General features: G+C 36.8%; 2 protein-coding genes across 2 annotated transcripts; both read right to left on the reverse strand.

Moving 5' to 3' along the window:
* Nucleotides 1-1,703: 1,703 nt before the first annotated feature.
* LOC147533316 (RING/U-box superfamily protein) lies at nucleotides 1,704-5,501 on the reverse strand. The gene is made up of 4 exons (XM_086646775.1): nucleotides 5,178-5,501; nucleotides 4,789-5,088; nucleotides 3,872-4,065; nucleotides 1,704-2,379 (listed from the first exon to the last, which is right to left on the reverse strand). The coding sequence occupies exons 2-4, from the start codon at nucleotides 5,029-5,031 to the stop codon at nucleotides 1,911-1,913; spliced, it is 906 nt and encodes a 301-aa protein (XP_086502901.1). The 5' UTR covers nucleotides 5,032-5,088; nucleotides 5,178-5,501; the 3' UTR covers nucleotides 1,704-1,910.
* Nucleotides 5,502-9,866: 4,365 nt separating this feature from the next.
* Nucleotides 9,867-12,728, reverse strand: LOC147533317 (ankyrin repeat family protein). The gene is made up of 3 exons (XM_086649420.1): nucleotides 12,283-12,728; nucleotides 11,714-12,109; nucleotides 9,867-10,523 (listed from the first exon to the last, which is right to left on the reverse strand). Exons 1-3 carry the CDS (start codon nucleotides 12,554-12,556, stop codon nucleotides 10,210-10,212), a joined length of 984 nt encoding a protein of 327 aa, XP_086505546.1. The 5' UTR covers nucleotides 12,557-12,728; the 3' UTR covers nucleotides 9,867-10,209.
* Between the last annotated feature and the right edge of the window lie 223 nt (nucleotides 12,729-12,951).

Raw genomic sequence — 12,951 nt, forward strand, 5'->3', positions numbered from 1 at the left:
TACCTCATGCTAACTTTTTTTTTGCATATTTTTTGAATCTATATTTGAGTTTGAGTGGGGAGGTGGAGGTAGGTTTTTTCGGTTGCTTTAATCAAAAGATTGAAATTTCAAACTTTGAAAGGGTAAGAACCAAAAAAAAAAGAAGAAGGCCTTCTAGACATGTAAAGTGGTGGAAAGCTTACCACTCAATAGTTGAGGATTGTTTAGGGTTTTTGGAATTCCCCAACCAATATTTGACTCTGTAGGATATTTCTCAATATTTTTCATTACTTTTTTTTTTTGATGAAATATTATTTTTCATTACTTGCAAGCTAGTTATTACTAATTTTAAAAATATTATGGGGTTGCATAGAACTATTTTGGTTTTATCTGAATAGTATGTTTGATTTGACTCGGAAAAAAACTAAGTGTCAAAATTACCCATTCTTAAGTACTTCTGATGATTCTGATCTCTCGATGACTTATAATTTTAGATTTATATTAGGTTTTGCTCCATTCATCTAATGCTAGAAAACACATTACATAATGTGTATAAACTAGACTAGGGTCAAAGAATTTTGTCAAGTGCTACTGCCAGCATCCCTCTGTTAGGTTTTGGTATCCCTAAATGTGGTTTTCGAGTTCAAAATGCCATTGTGATTTCATTTCAAAATAACCATCAATGGATGAGTTCAAACTTGGATGTATGCCACAGAATAAAGATCTACTTCTTTGGATCTTTAAGTCAACTTGAGTTTTCACCATGAAAGAATGTTAGGTAGAAATGGTGGTGATACCTTTTAACCATTGCCCTTTTAGACAATATTCTTTTAATAACTATAATGGATGCTATATTAAGCCAATTTGAGAAAATAAAACATATGTAGAAAGAGAGATTCATAATATACATTTTTGCTTAGGAAAAATATTCACAATAAACATTTATTATTCGTGTGTGACATAAAACTGAAACCGACATAAAAGATTTTACAAGATAGCATGGAAACGGTTTTACGCAAGGTAAGGGAAAAATAAAAAGAGAAGCGAAAAAGATAAATTTCAGAATTCACATTGGTAATAGTCTAAAGAGGTAGGCGAATCTAATAGGGTCGGACATTTATCGTACCATATCAAAATTTCTTTATATGAAAATTGCAAAATCAACCAAGTTGAAAGTCTTATAGGAAAACAAACACATCAAATTTAAGAACAAATTAGTGGTGCTAGTATAACCAGGTAGTTTTGCTTGAGGACATCATTCCTTTGTCTCTGTCTTTCATTTCACACAATTTATTGCCTTCACAGATTCTACCCTCACCTTCCAACTACCCTCTCTCTCTCCTCTCTCTCTCTCTCTAGAAGACAAGTAACACTTCGGTTAAGAGTTTCAGTCAAATAAAGAGGAGAGAATGACATCCATATTGAAGACATTTATGTATAAGAGTTAGCCCTACAACTCATAAAGGAGCATCACTTGCTTTTAATGGCTTTCCAAAGGAAAGGTGGAGAATCCAAGAATCATAAGGAGGTGGTGGGTCTCTCAGATGCCACCATTTCTAGTGTGTTCAGTTTCAGGGCTTTCTTTTAGCTTGTGAACCACCAACTTAAGCAATAATAACCATTTTCCCAATATGGGTCCTCATCTGTTCTCTTTCCATGCATCTGTAATAGACAAAAAAGACTCTCATCTCTCACTGCAGTACCAGAGAACAGAACTTCCATTATAAAGGAATAATAACTCACATCACTAAATTCTAACATTCAAACAAGTAAAATGAGTTCAGTACGAGTTGGAATCTTCGATAAATTACAGTTCACCTATATTTTCACAAGAAGTAATAACACAGCTTTTAACAACAACTAGCCAGTACAGAATTTAAGAGACCATAAGTGAAGTATCAAAAACATCTCGGCCAGAACACGATCGTGTCTTAATTATTGTACTTGTGTTGACCTAAAACTATATGGTTTCGGCAGTAGGGGCAGTCCCCACATACTTGAACCCATGGGTCTAAGCATTCCGTGTGGAATTGATGCCGGCATGGGAGGTATATCAACTCATCACCCTCGGCAAACTTTTCCAGACATATACTACACTCCAACATTGCTAAAGACAATTGGCTTTTCACCTCATTGCTGAAAACTTCTTTTTGTAGACATTTCATCTCCACGAGGCTGAGTCCCGGTGCCTTCTGTTTCGTAGCGTCTTGTGATGATGGTGGTACGAGGTTTGTCATGGTAGATGAGTAGTTTCTGTTAGCAAGTTCGGCTAGAGAGATACCTTCTGCTAACCAGTGAATTGGGGTTTCAGTCTCCCTGTCACGTGGATCAACTTGCCTAGTTCCGTCATTGTTCGAGAGCTCGTCTGAAGAGATGCCCGAGAAAACTCCAGGATTTTGTCTAGCAGCAGAGGAAGGAAATTTTGTTAAATCCCTACTACAGGATGGATATTATAATGGAATAGAAGAATGCATCTCAGAATGGGCTTCTTCCAACATTCTTCCTAAAATAGTTTTTAATAATTCATTGCATGAGAGTAATGACAAGAACAGTGCTGGATTATAGAACTTCTGTTTTTACCCAAAACGGGGTTACTCTGAAAGTCTTACTGGCGAATAATGTGGGCTTACATAAATGCTTGAAAATGGAACAACGTTACACAAACATCGATGAAGAAAAAGTGATTTATCACATGGATAGTTAGATTCAACTTAGGCTAGCACAAACTACAAGGTATACATCCACTATATAAAGTTGGCAGCTGAAAAACTGAGAAAACACGGCTCAAAATGGTATTTGTCCACCAAGACACGGGTCAACCGCGCTGTTGTGGGTCTAAGTTTTAAATTTCTAGACCCGCCAAACACGGCATGTTAGGAAAAAAAAACACGGTCCGCCACGACCACATTAACCTGTCAGAAACGGGTTATTTCAATTGATATAAAATTACTACCCACTTTTTTACAATTAATAAGAAATTATTACTAATTAGTAAAACAAAGTATTTTACTTGCAGTTGGATCCAATTATATCTTAATACGTTTTAGTTAAACCATACTTCAAGTAATGTGCAAATGCTCTAATGAAGCTTGCGTTGTATGAATGTGAGTAGTTACATCAAAAAGTTCATGAAACTTCATTGTCTTCTTTATGGACGACTAATCAAACCAAATACTAAAAAATACTAACTCTCCATCACCATATACTATTATTAAATTTTGGAAGGTAAGACATAGTCATTCAAAGCCTCAATCTATTAACAGAATATAGTTTTACTCTCTCATGGCTTTTACCAACCCATGGCTTTTACAAGGGTTCATTAGTTTATTTTTTAATAACTTTTAGCTTTTACCGAACCATGGCTTCCCTTTTAGTATATTTTCATTGAAAAGATGAAATTTATATAAAAAAAATCTAAGATGCCCTTGGGCTTTATACATTGTCTTATAGATATGATGGTTAGTTATGGAGTTATGATGGTGGTAGTTGAGGTACGGACCTGGTGGTAGGGTTGTAATTTGGAGGTGGTAGTGGTGGTCGAATTATAGGGTATGGTGGTTGAGTTGTTGGTTATGAGGTGGTGGTAGTGGGTGAGGCATAGAGGTGGTAGTGGTTTTTGATTTATAAAAGATGTCTTTAAGATTTTCTATAAATTTTGTCTTTTTAATGAAAAGATGCTTAAAACGAGGAATAAGACTATGATCATAAAATAGATTAAGGCTTTGGGTAATTATGAATTTATGACGGGTCGTGTTGTGGATCCTAACAGACCATGATTGACAGGTCAAAGAATTTAAAATTTCAGACCCGCCACGGGTCAGCATGGCACGCCAATAGTCCTTACGTGCCCGTTGGGCACCAATAAATGAAACATCATTTGAAGAAAACTCACCTGCTTCCACTAAGAGATACACCCCTCAGTCTCTCAACAAGCCTTTCCCTTGCTAGTAATACAGATCCAGGTAGTCGGTCATTGTGTGCGTATCTCATTCTATTGGATCTGTTTTGTATATTTTCGCTGCTGCTGCTGCTCTGTTCTGTACGAGATTGACTAGTAACATAGTCCAGTCGAACTGGTTCATGTTCCTGAGTAAATCAAAGATCAGATAAGAACGATATTAGCTTTTAGGAACGACATATAACACAAGAATCTACGCTATTCGTGTCATAATTAGACAAAAAAGCTGCATGAAACTTATTGCAGAATCACACTCGACGATTAAAGATACAAAGAAATACCCTATGCTTAGGAGCATACCTATATTAACGATTTTCAGTCAAACAATAACAAACACACATACAAGGATAAAACTATGAAGAATAAATCTCGGTATCCATCTTAAAGAAGTTAGCTACATCTACAAAAATCTTAATCTTCGTATTTATTATTTCGATCATAATACTTGCTGTCAACTTCACACATCAAAACACTTTAACCACCCAACATGTTGGAGATATTAACTTTGTTTTCAAAGCATTTATCAACCAAAACGATAACAATCTTAATTATACCCATTAATTGCTAACAGTATTGCAAGTTGCCAGCCACATCGGACGAAGTGGAAATCAATTCTCCAAATAATTTATTCTAATCAGGGTAACAAATAGATGAGTTTCAATGGCAAAATTGAGAGGATTGTAAACAAAAAAAAGGAGTTTTTAAACAACTCTCAGTCAAAACAATCACAATAAGATAGTCAATTTGAATGAACTTTTAGCAATCAAAATCAACAAACTCTAGTTTGATTATATATATACATACAAAATTGATACCGTCTAACCTAAACAGTTTAGACATTATTGTGTTACCCTAGGGCAGAAGGGTCTGGCGTGAGGATGTCGACGAACAGGATTGCAATCATCGAAATCACGACGTTGTTGATGTTGGTGTTGTTGTTGACGACGATGTCGACGATGGCCATGGTTATGATGATGATGTTGTTGGTGGTGGATAATTCGATCGGGAGAAGAAGAAGAACCAAACCCTAATTCAGAATCTTCACGCCCAAAACGATACCTCCTGGAATAGAAAAGCTCCGAAGCACTCGTCATGCAACAATTAAAACCCCCCCTTTCTTATAAGAATCTTAATTTCTTCTACCTCTTTACCTGATAATTCTTAGGTTAGAATTAGTTTAGAAATTCTGCACTTATGTAAATAACTGTAGAGAGAGAAAGAGGTGAAGAATAGAAAGAACCTTCGTGGTAATAATAGTAAGCAAGAAATTCTAAATAGAGAAAGATTTCATTTTCAGGTCGAAAGTTTCGTACAAGGATGAAACCTCATCCCTCTGTATCAAAAGGAGAAAGACGTTCTAAAAATGTTCTCCGAGTCTTATCTTATCTATGTATCTAGATACGAACTCTTACAGCCGGTTGAGAATTTCGAGGAGATTAGAAAAGGAAACTACAATGAGGGCACCTCCCTTCAATGTTTTACTCTTATCATATGTAACTTCATATTTCTACCCTTCAACACAAAAAAAAAAAAAAGAAAAAAATTATTTTCTATGAAAAACTCTACACAACCCATCAATTTGAATCCCCACTTAAACTGTTCAAGAGACAAACCTTGGTTTCTCGCTCAAGGTGACGTCGCAGGTGAGAAGAGAGAGAAACCAAGATTTGTCTCTTGGGGGGTTCAAATTGACGGGTTATGTAGTCTTACTTTCTTTTTAGGGAAATTTTAAAAGGCCCCCGTTTTTGTTAAAAGGCCTCCCCGCTAAAAGCCCCCTCATTATAACCCATTTGGTTATAGGGCCCCCTCTACAAAAGAGCACCTCCTTCATCAATATTTGACCTAACGGCAAAGTTAACGCCGTTAGGTCAAACTTAACCCAAGACCGGTGATGTTGACCACGCCACATCATCATCTTCTCCGGCAGGGTCGCCGGCCGGCCAAATTTCCGGCCGGCGACCTTCAAATTTTTTTATTTTTATTCTCTCTCTCTCTAAAAACATATTTTTTTTTTAAACTCTCTCTCTCTACAGATCTAGAGAGCAGATCCATTGAAGGTCTACGAACAGACCTTCAATGGATCTGTTCGCAGACCCATTAGAGGTCTGTGAACAGACATAGATCTGCTCTCTCTAGATCTGTAGAGAGAGAGAGAGTTTAAAAAAAAAAAAATTTGTTTTTAGAGAGAGAGAGAATTAAAAGAAAAAAATTTGAAGGTCGCCGGCCGGAAATTTGGCCGGCCGGCGACCCTGGCGGAGAAGATGATGATGTGGCGTGGTCAAATGGTGTGGCAGAGAGAGAAAATGAGATGGAGGAGAGAAAATGTGGGTGAAATACACCTTTAAAGGGGTTTTTTTTCACCCATTCAAAGAGAGGGCCCTTTAACCAAGCTAAGTCAAAGGTCTTTTACTAAGTCAACGAAACCATGGGGAGGCCTTTTAACAAAAACGGGGAGGACTTTTAAAATCTCCCTTATTTTTATTGATTACATAACTGCAAATTCTAAATTCTAACGGACATATATAGGTAAAAAAAATGAAGTGAACGGGCAATGGTGAGGATGTCTAACCTATTTTTTTTTTTCTATCATCTTCACCACCAAAACGGTTAACCTTGTTCCATTTCTCTCATTCATCTTCTTTACCAACGTCGTCACCCTGACCTCTACCACCATTATCACTATTAGTCTATTACCGACCACTACCATTATTTATCTCTCTCCACACCATCTCCCTCGCTTCCCCATCCCTCACAGGCGCCATTTAATCGAACTAGAGAGGTTGTGATCAAAACCCTCCCTCGTTCAGTCGTTTGACCGAAGGGAGGTGTACAAGTTGGCGGAGATGCATTGAAGTTGTTTTTCTTTTTTGTGTGGGAGTTTAACAATTGACTCAAAAAAATAAGCATGGAATTTGTACAACTATATGTGCCTATATAACTTCTCATTTTAGGTCCCGCCCTACCCCTTGCTATCTTGTTCTCTCCATATCCAGGGTTGTCTATGAGCACCCTATTTCTGACTATCCTATTTTTGAGAAGAAAATGGAAAAATATAGAGATATAATGACAAGGAGGAGCACGAAGATAGATAATGAGATATCCACACAGTATGTACATATAGAACTTCTGCTCTGTAATCATCTTCTGAGTGAAGGTGAAAATCAACCATCAACCGTGGGTAACTAAAACAGACAGATTATAAGAGCAACCCTAATAGTACAAGATGAGTACATAATTTATGTTTTATTGGTTAATACTATACTTACATTCTTATAGTCTTAGATAATTAGTACTACTAATACAAGATTATCTTAAACAAATGCATGATCATGAAGATCAATCAAGGAAAAAACTTCCTCGGGCTCCGATGAAGGTTTATCGACACCACCATCGGCTCTCAACCAATGAGTTTGACGAAACTTTGCTGCGTCTTCAGGAACGTCTTCCATAACTTTTTCATGGCCTACCGGATAATATATTCCGGTACGTTTATGAGGTACCCATAAACAAGTTTTATTATGTAATCCACTCTTTTTGTTTTCGTCTTCCTTATCTACCTCCTCGCCCGAAAAGTCATGTTTGCTCACTTCAATACTAGTAGTTTGATTAGCTAATCCGAATTTAAAATACCTCTCAGTACTCTTAGGATGCTTGTAATTGATAGTTGATCGCCTGCAAAAACTGATTAATGACTTAAAATTAAAGAACATGAGCCTAAAATTAATTAAGGTTTAGTTTATTATTTGATGAATGAAGAACAAATTAATGGACTTACCGGAAGTGAAGCAATTTTGTATTGGCAGAGGCGAATTTCGACATCCAATGATAGAGAAGTTGGGAGAAGAAACTAATGAGAAATAATCGTACTCTTGAAAGTACAATTAATTGATGGACCACAATTGAAATGGGGCTTTAAGATTTAAGGTTAGAAACCCTTTTTATAGTACTAAAGTTTAATGGTTTTTTGGTGTATGGAAATGTATCAGATTCTTTGAGCATTTTAATAAAGAGAGATGCTATAGGTACGGCTATATAGTTTTGCAGTCTGTACATGTACACTACTCGCATGAGAGATAGCTCGAAGAACCGTTGAAGTCTATTCGCCATAGTTCTTCATTTACATTTCTCGTGTAAGAAGTACAAGTGTAGAGACCGAATTACTTTTAATTTACTTTCAATAAAATGAAGTAGACTTGTAACAACAATAGAACCTCATTTCATGTTGTATAATGTTTTTTTATAAAGGAAACAATAAAAGAAAGATAGACGATAACAATCATTTAGTTTCTTCTATTTCGCCCTCGGAATTGTTAATAACGCAGTTGACATAGTATTTGTCTGTCATTCGAAAAGAAATTAGCGATTAATATGTTCTCAATTCATGCAAGAGGACATCTAGAACGGAATTTTGTACGATAAAAAGCATTTAACTTTATTCACCAATAGTATGGGTGTGTCACTTTTGTGGTGATCACATTCTCACCTTCTCCTCTAACAAATTGGATGGACAACAAAAGGATTAGATATTCACATGTACCTCAATTCAGAATATAAATCAACTTTTTTCATTTTTCACTAAAAGTGCAAGAAAAAAACCTAACTCCTAAGAAATCTCGAAATAGACTTAAACGCGTTTAGCATATATACTTAGAAAAGGTTGAGAAGTAAGTGTGTGATAGAAAAGTAATTGAAGAATTACGGCCAATATTTGTAGTGAGTAAATTTTGATACTATAACTATCAATTCACAACTCATTTGATTGTGTACCTTCTTAAAAGACCTAGAAGTTATGGGTTCGATTTTTGGACACTAGTTTACTTTCTCAAGTTATCTCGTGTGATTTATACGGTAAATAAGGTAAAATTATTTTTCAAATGGTCTTTACATGTTACCTCGAGATTCAGTTAATGCTCAATCTACAGATCATTCGTAGAAGAGAGAAAACGTAAACATGATGTTTTCTCTTGTCCCTCCCAGTATCCTCATTAATATAAGGAATTTGAAATGAATTCCAGATCATTCAGATTTCAGCGAGATATGGATGAAATCGAGAAGGAAGAAAAAAGCTGGCATGTGTTGGAGCTTCTAAGCGTTCACGCTCTCAATTTACGACATGCTCTGGGTGGGAGTTCGCTCTAACTTTACGATAATAGTTAGTAGATGGTTTTTATAGCTCTAAAGACCCAAAATTCGCTGTTATAGCGGTGTATGGTCTCATTCAATTCATGTTGTCAATGCGTGTAATGACTTTCTTACATCATGAGATTCTTTCTATGGGAGATTTAAAGGCGTCACTTATAAGTGTTAAGAGACGCCTCCGTCAAAGCAAATTTGAGAGAGTGCTTGTGAGTGAAGAAAACATCTTTAACACTCATTGGACGCGCCTTTAAAACTTCCCTTCTATTTATTGTTACGAACAATATTACAACAATCCTTCGTTATCATTCTATTTATCGGTCAGGACTCGGATTTTTCTGCCCCAGATCTATTTATTGTTTTTGTAGTTCAAAATTTGTTGGAAGTAACACACAGATTGAAACTTTAAGGTATTTTATCGTTCATTTCCGCAGATACCTATGAGATAAAAGTTCTAAAACAATTTATTGGGTTTCATATACTAGCATAAAATACATCAGAATAAATTCTCTAGCATTAAAATTTTAACCATTGCAAATACTGCCTAGGTAATTCCTATGTCCATAATCCCACCATCACTTTCCTGGGTATCCATCAAATTCCTGCATTTTAGTGCAAATAAAGGGAGGATTTTTTAAGTGGCTCAATTGTTTAGATATTCTATTGGAATATTAGAAATCCTGTTAACACTCAAGTGTCCATGTCATTTGCTTCACCATCTTCATGTAATATTTTCGATCCTGTGATTGATTATAGAATGTCCAAAACCATTTACTGCATTAGATCGAAAGAGTAATAAACACAACAATTGATTGCTTTCTCTCTACCTAGCATAAACATTGTTCAGAATCAACCTTACAATTTGCTTTGCTGCAGTAAAAGGATCAACTTGAAATAACAGAACAACCAATACATATAAACCTAAAATCCCCGATAACTTTCCAATGGTAAATGTCCCAGCTCAGATATTGCAAAAAGAACTGCGTACTGGACTTGTGTTTCAGATTCGGACAAAAACGTGTCCATGCTTCTGTGACGAAATTTGGTCAAATAGTAATTTTAAGGGATTGAGAATTACCAATTGAAGTAAAGTTCAGAAAGCTGTGTTGATATCTTTCGGCATTTTGAATCAAAAATCATTCTGAATCTTCTGTAGACTGACAAACAGGGAGATAATATGTATCTAGCTGCCAATATTTGTGTTTCACTCCCTCCCAAACTTCTTCTCCTAAGCAATCTTTAACCGGCAAAGGGATGTACTGGGTTGAATAACCTAAACTCCCGAGTTCTAGAGACACTAATTGACAGTAAACCACGTGGAAGAAGGCGTTGCTCCCGCATAGACCATTAAAGAATGAATAGATCCCGTTTGGTTTTAATAGTGAAGGGAGATGCTGATGGAATTCTCTCAAGTCTTCATAGTATTCTCCGTAAGTGTCAAAAAATATCCCTGCCACAAGAAATTTACAAAATGTCGATAAGCAAGAGAGACAATGTTCAATAGAGAAATTGCATTCAGTTCACTATAAGAACTAATATTTATACAATTTTGGTATCATGGCATACAAAAACTTTATATCCCTTATCATGGAATGTTCTTAAATTTAAGATTTTTAAGAATAGAGATACATCTATAGTTGGATGTTCTTATATCTTAACCAAAAGAAACGTTAAGTTCATGAAAGAAGCTATATGGTGCAATATCGAAGTTGAAAGGTTGAACGACCGTCTCTTCAAGAAAGTGAAGAGTGAAAGTTACTGATAAATGGACTACGAACATCAAGTAAAGCAAGACAAGTAACGATTAGGAGCAGAATTATCAGGTACCACATGCAGTGATTGACGCTAAGTGCAGAGTTTTTTGGTGGGATTTCACCATCTAAGCAGTTGGGACCAACCTATCCACCTGACCGTAACTCAGGGGTCCCACCTGACCGTAACTCAGGGGTTGGCTCGGGCTTAGCCGCTTAGGGTGACCTTATTCAATCCCAGGAGTTGAATCAAATGAGCCCTTTTAGCTCAACACTTCTTGTTTCAGAAGGTGAATCCATAAAGCTTGATCAACCACAACCAAATAGTCCAATGTGAGTGGATTTGGTCAAGGAGATGCAAAACATTTCTGCACATTCAACGTACCGCACATCTAGAGAAATACATAAACTTGAACATAGTAAAATAAGAAGTTGAAAGATTTCATTTGAAAATTTCCCGAAAAGCTAATCATAGCTTCTTCTCTTCATAGCAACATTAGGATCGTTATGACAGAACAATCTGCGCCCTACGGGCACTAGTTATACACTTATACCTAGTGTGTGTGTGTGTGTGTGTGTGTGTGTGTGTGTGTGTGTGTGTGTGTGTGTGTGTGTGTGTGTGTGTGTGTGTGTGTGTATACACACATATATAAGAGTTAGTGAAAAGTCTGCCTAATTCCAGTGCAATACAAGTGTATAAGCCATAATGGAGTTTCAAGGTGGGAATTTTCAGGGGGCATTATAAACGGTTAGGTTTTGTTACATACAAACCCGCGACAAGCCTAATCACATACTCGCAATCTTCTATGAAATGTATAAAATAGAAAACACACTAAATATAACAAATATAACATTACATATGTCGAAAGAAAATAGAATTTAGATTTACCATCATAAGAGTCTAACTGAGAAAGAACGTCTTGCCAACGACCAAACATTATCTTGACATTCTTCTTGTCTCCCCAACCAGTACGAATCATACGATCATAAACTTCCGGGTGAGCTTCAACAATGGTATGTGAAACAGGTCCATACTGTTGAATAGCTGTATCAACTAAACCCATACCAAACCCAATGTTCAAAATATGACCACCACTTGAACAAACAGCTTTAGCATGAGCTTCCATTAATGGTTTCTCCCAAGCCATCATAACAGCTTTACTATCAGAATCCATCAACTTATCTTCACTAAAACTAACCCTTTCTTCCAAATAATCCCCATTTGATTCACCATTTTTCTTTTCCACTCTTGCTATTGTCCCTAATACTAGCTCAGCTTGAATCCCTAATCAACAAAAGCAAATCATTAACATAGGATCAAGATTAATATGGATATCCTACCTAAATCAACTACAGATACTAAAATTTCATTTCATTTCAGCAAAAACCCTAAACCCTGACATTTTATACAATATCTATAGAGGCAGATAGGTGTTTGTAAGTAAGATTGATAGAAACCTGCGTTGAGGAGAAGGTCGAAAGCTTCCTGATGACCGGAATCCATGGCGAAATCACCGGCAGAGACATTTGACGGAGAGAGAGCGTTCCATGGGGCACCAGCTTCAAGTAGAATCTTGACAACTTCGGCATGGCCGTTCTTTGCCCCGTGCATTAGAGGAGTTAGGCCTTGTTCGTCGAAGTAAGTGACGTCAACTCCGTCGTCGATGAGAGATTTAACCTTTGAAGAGTCGCCGGAAATTGCCGCCTGGCAGAGAAGCTTCCCTTCTTCCATTGTTACAAGAAAGAGTAGTAGTTACGAAAGTAATCAGGTCTTAAAACTTCCAGGACCAAGGGGATCTTGTTCGGCCTCATAAACGGGCCTGGCGCTAATTCATTGGGCGGGAAATTGAGCACACCGCCGGTTTTTTGTTACGCGCACCTTTGTCCCTCGATTTTGCTACCACTCGGTCGACCAACAGGCAATAGCATCGTATTGGTTGTTCGAAAAAAATATTGTTCAAAAAAATAATTGATAACGAACAAGGCCTTACTCCGTCTATAAGATGCTACCGTTCACACTACTCGTAGCATCTTCCTGACGAGTTTCCTTAAGGTCCTGCTAATTGGTCACTCTCTCTCTCTCTCTCTCTCTCTCTCTCTCTCTCTCTCTCTCTCTCTCTCTCTCTC

Source organism: Eschscholzia californica, unplaced genomic scaffold (assembly GCF_041429995.1).
Source record: "Eschscholzia californica isolate CP2 unplaced genomic scaffold, dmEscCali1.0.p SCAF_6, whole genome shotgun sequence".
Taxonomy (NCBI): domain Eukaryota; kingdom Viridiplantae; phylum Streptophyta; class Magnoliopsida; order Ranunculales; family Papaveraceae; genus Eschscholzia; species Eschscholzia californica.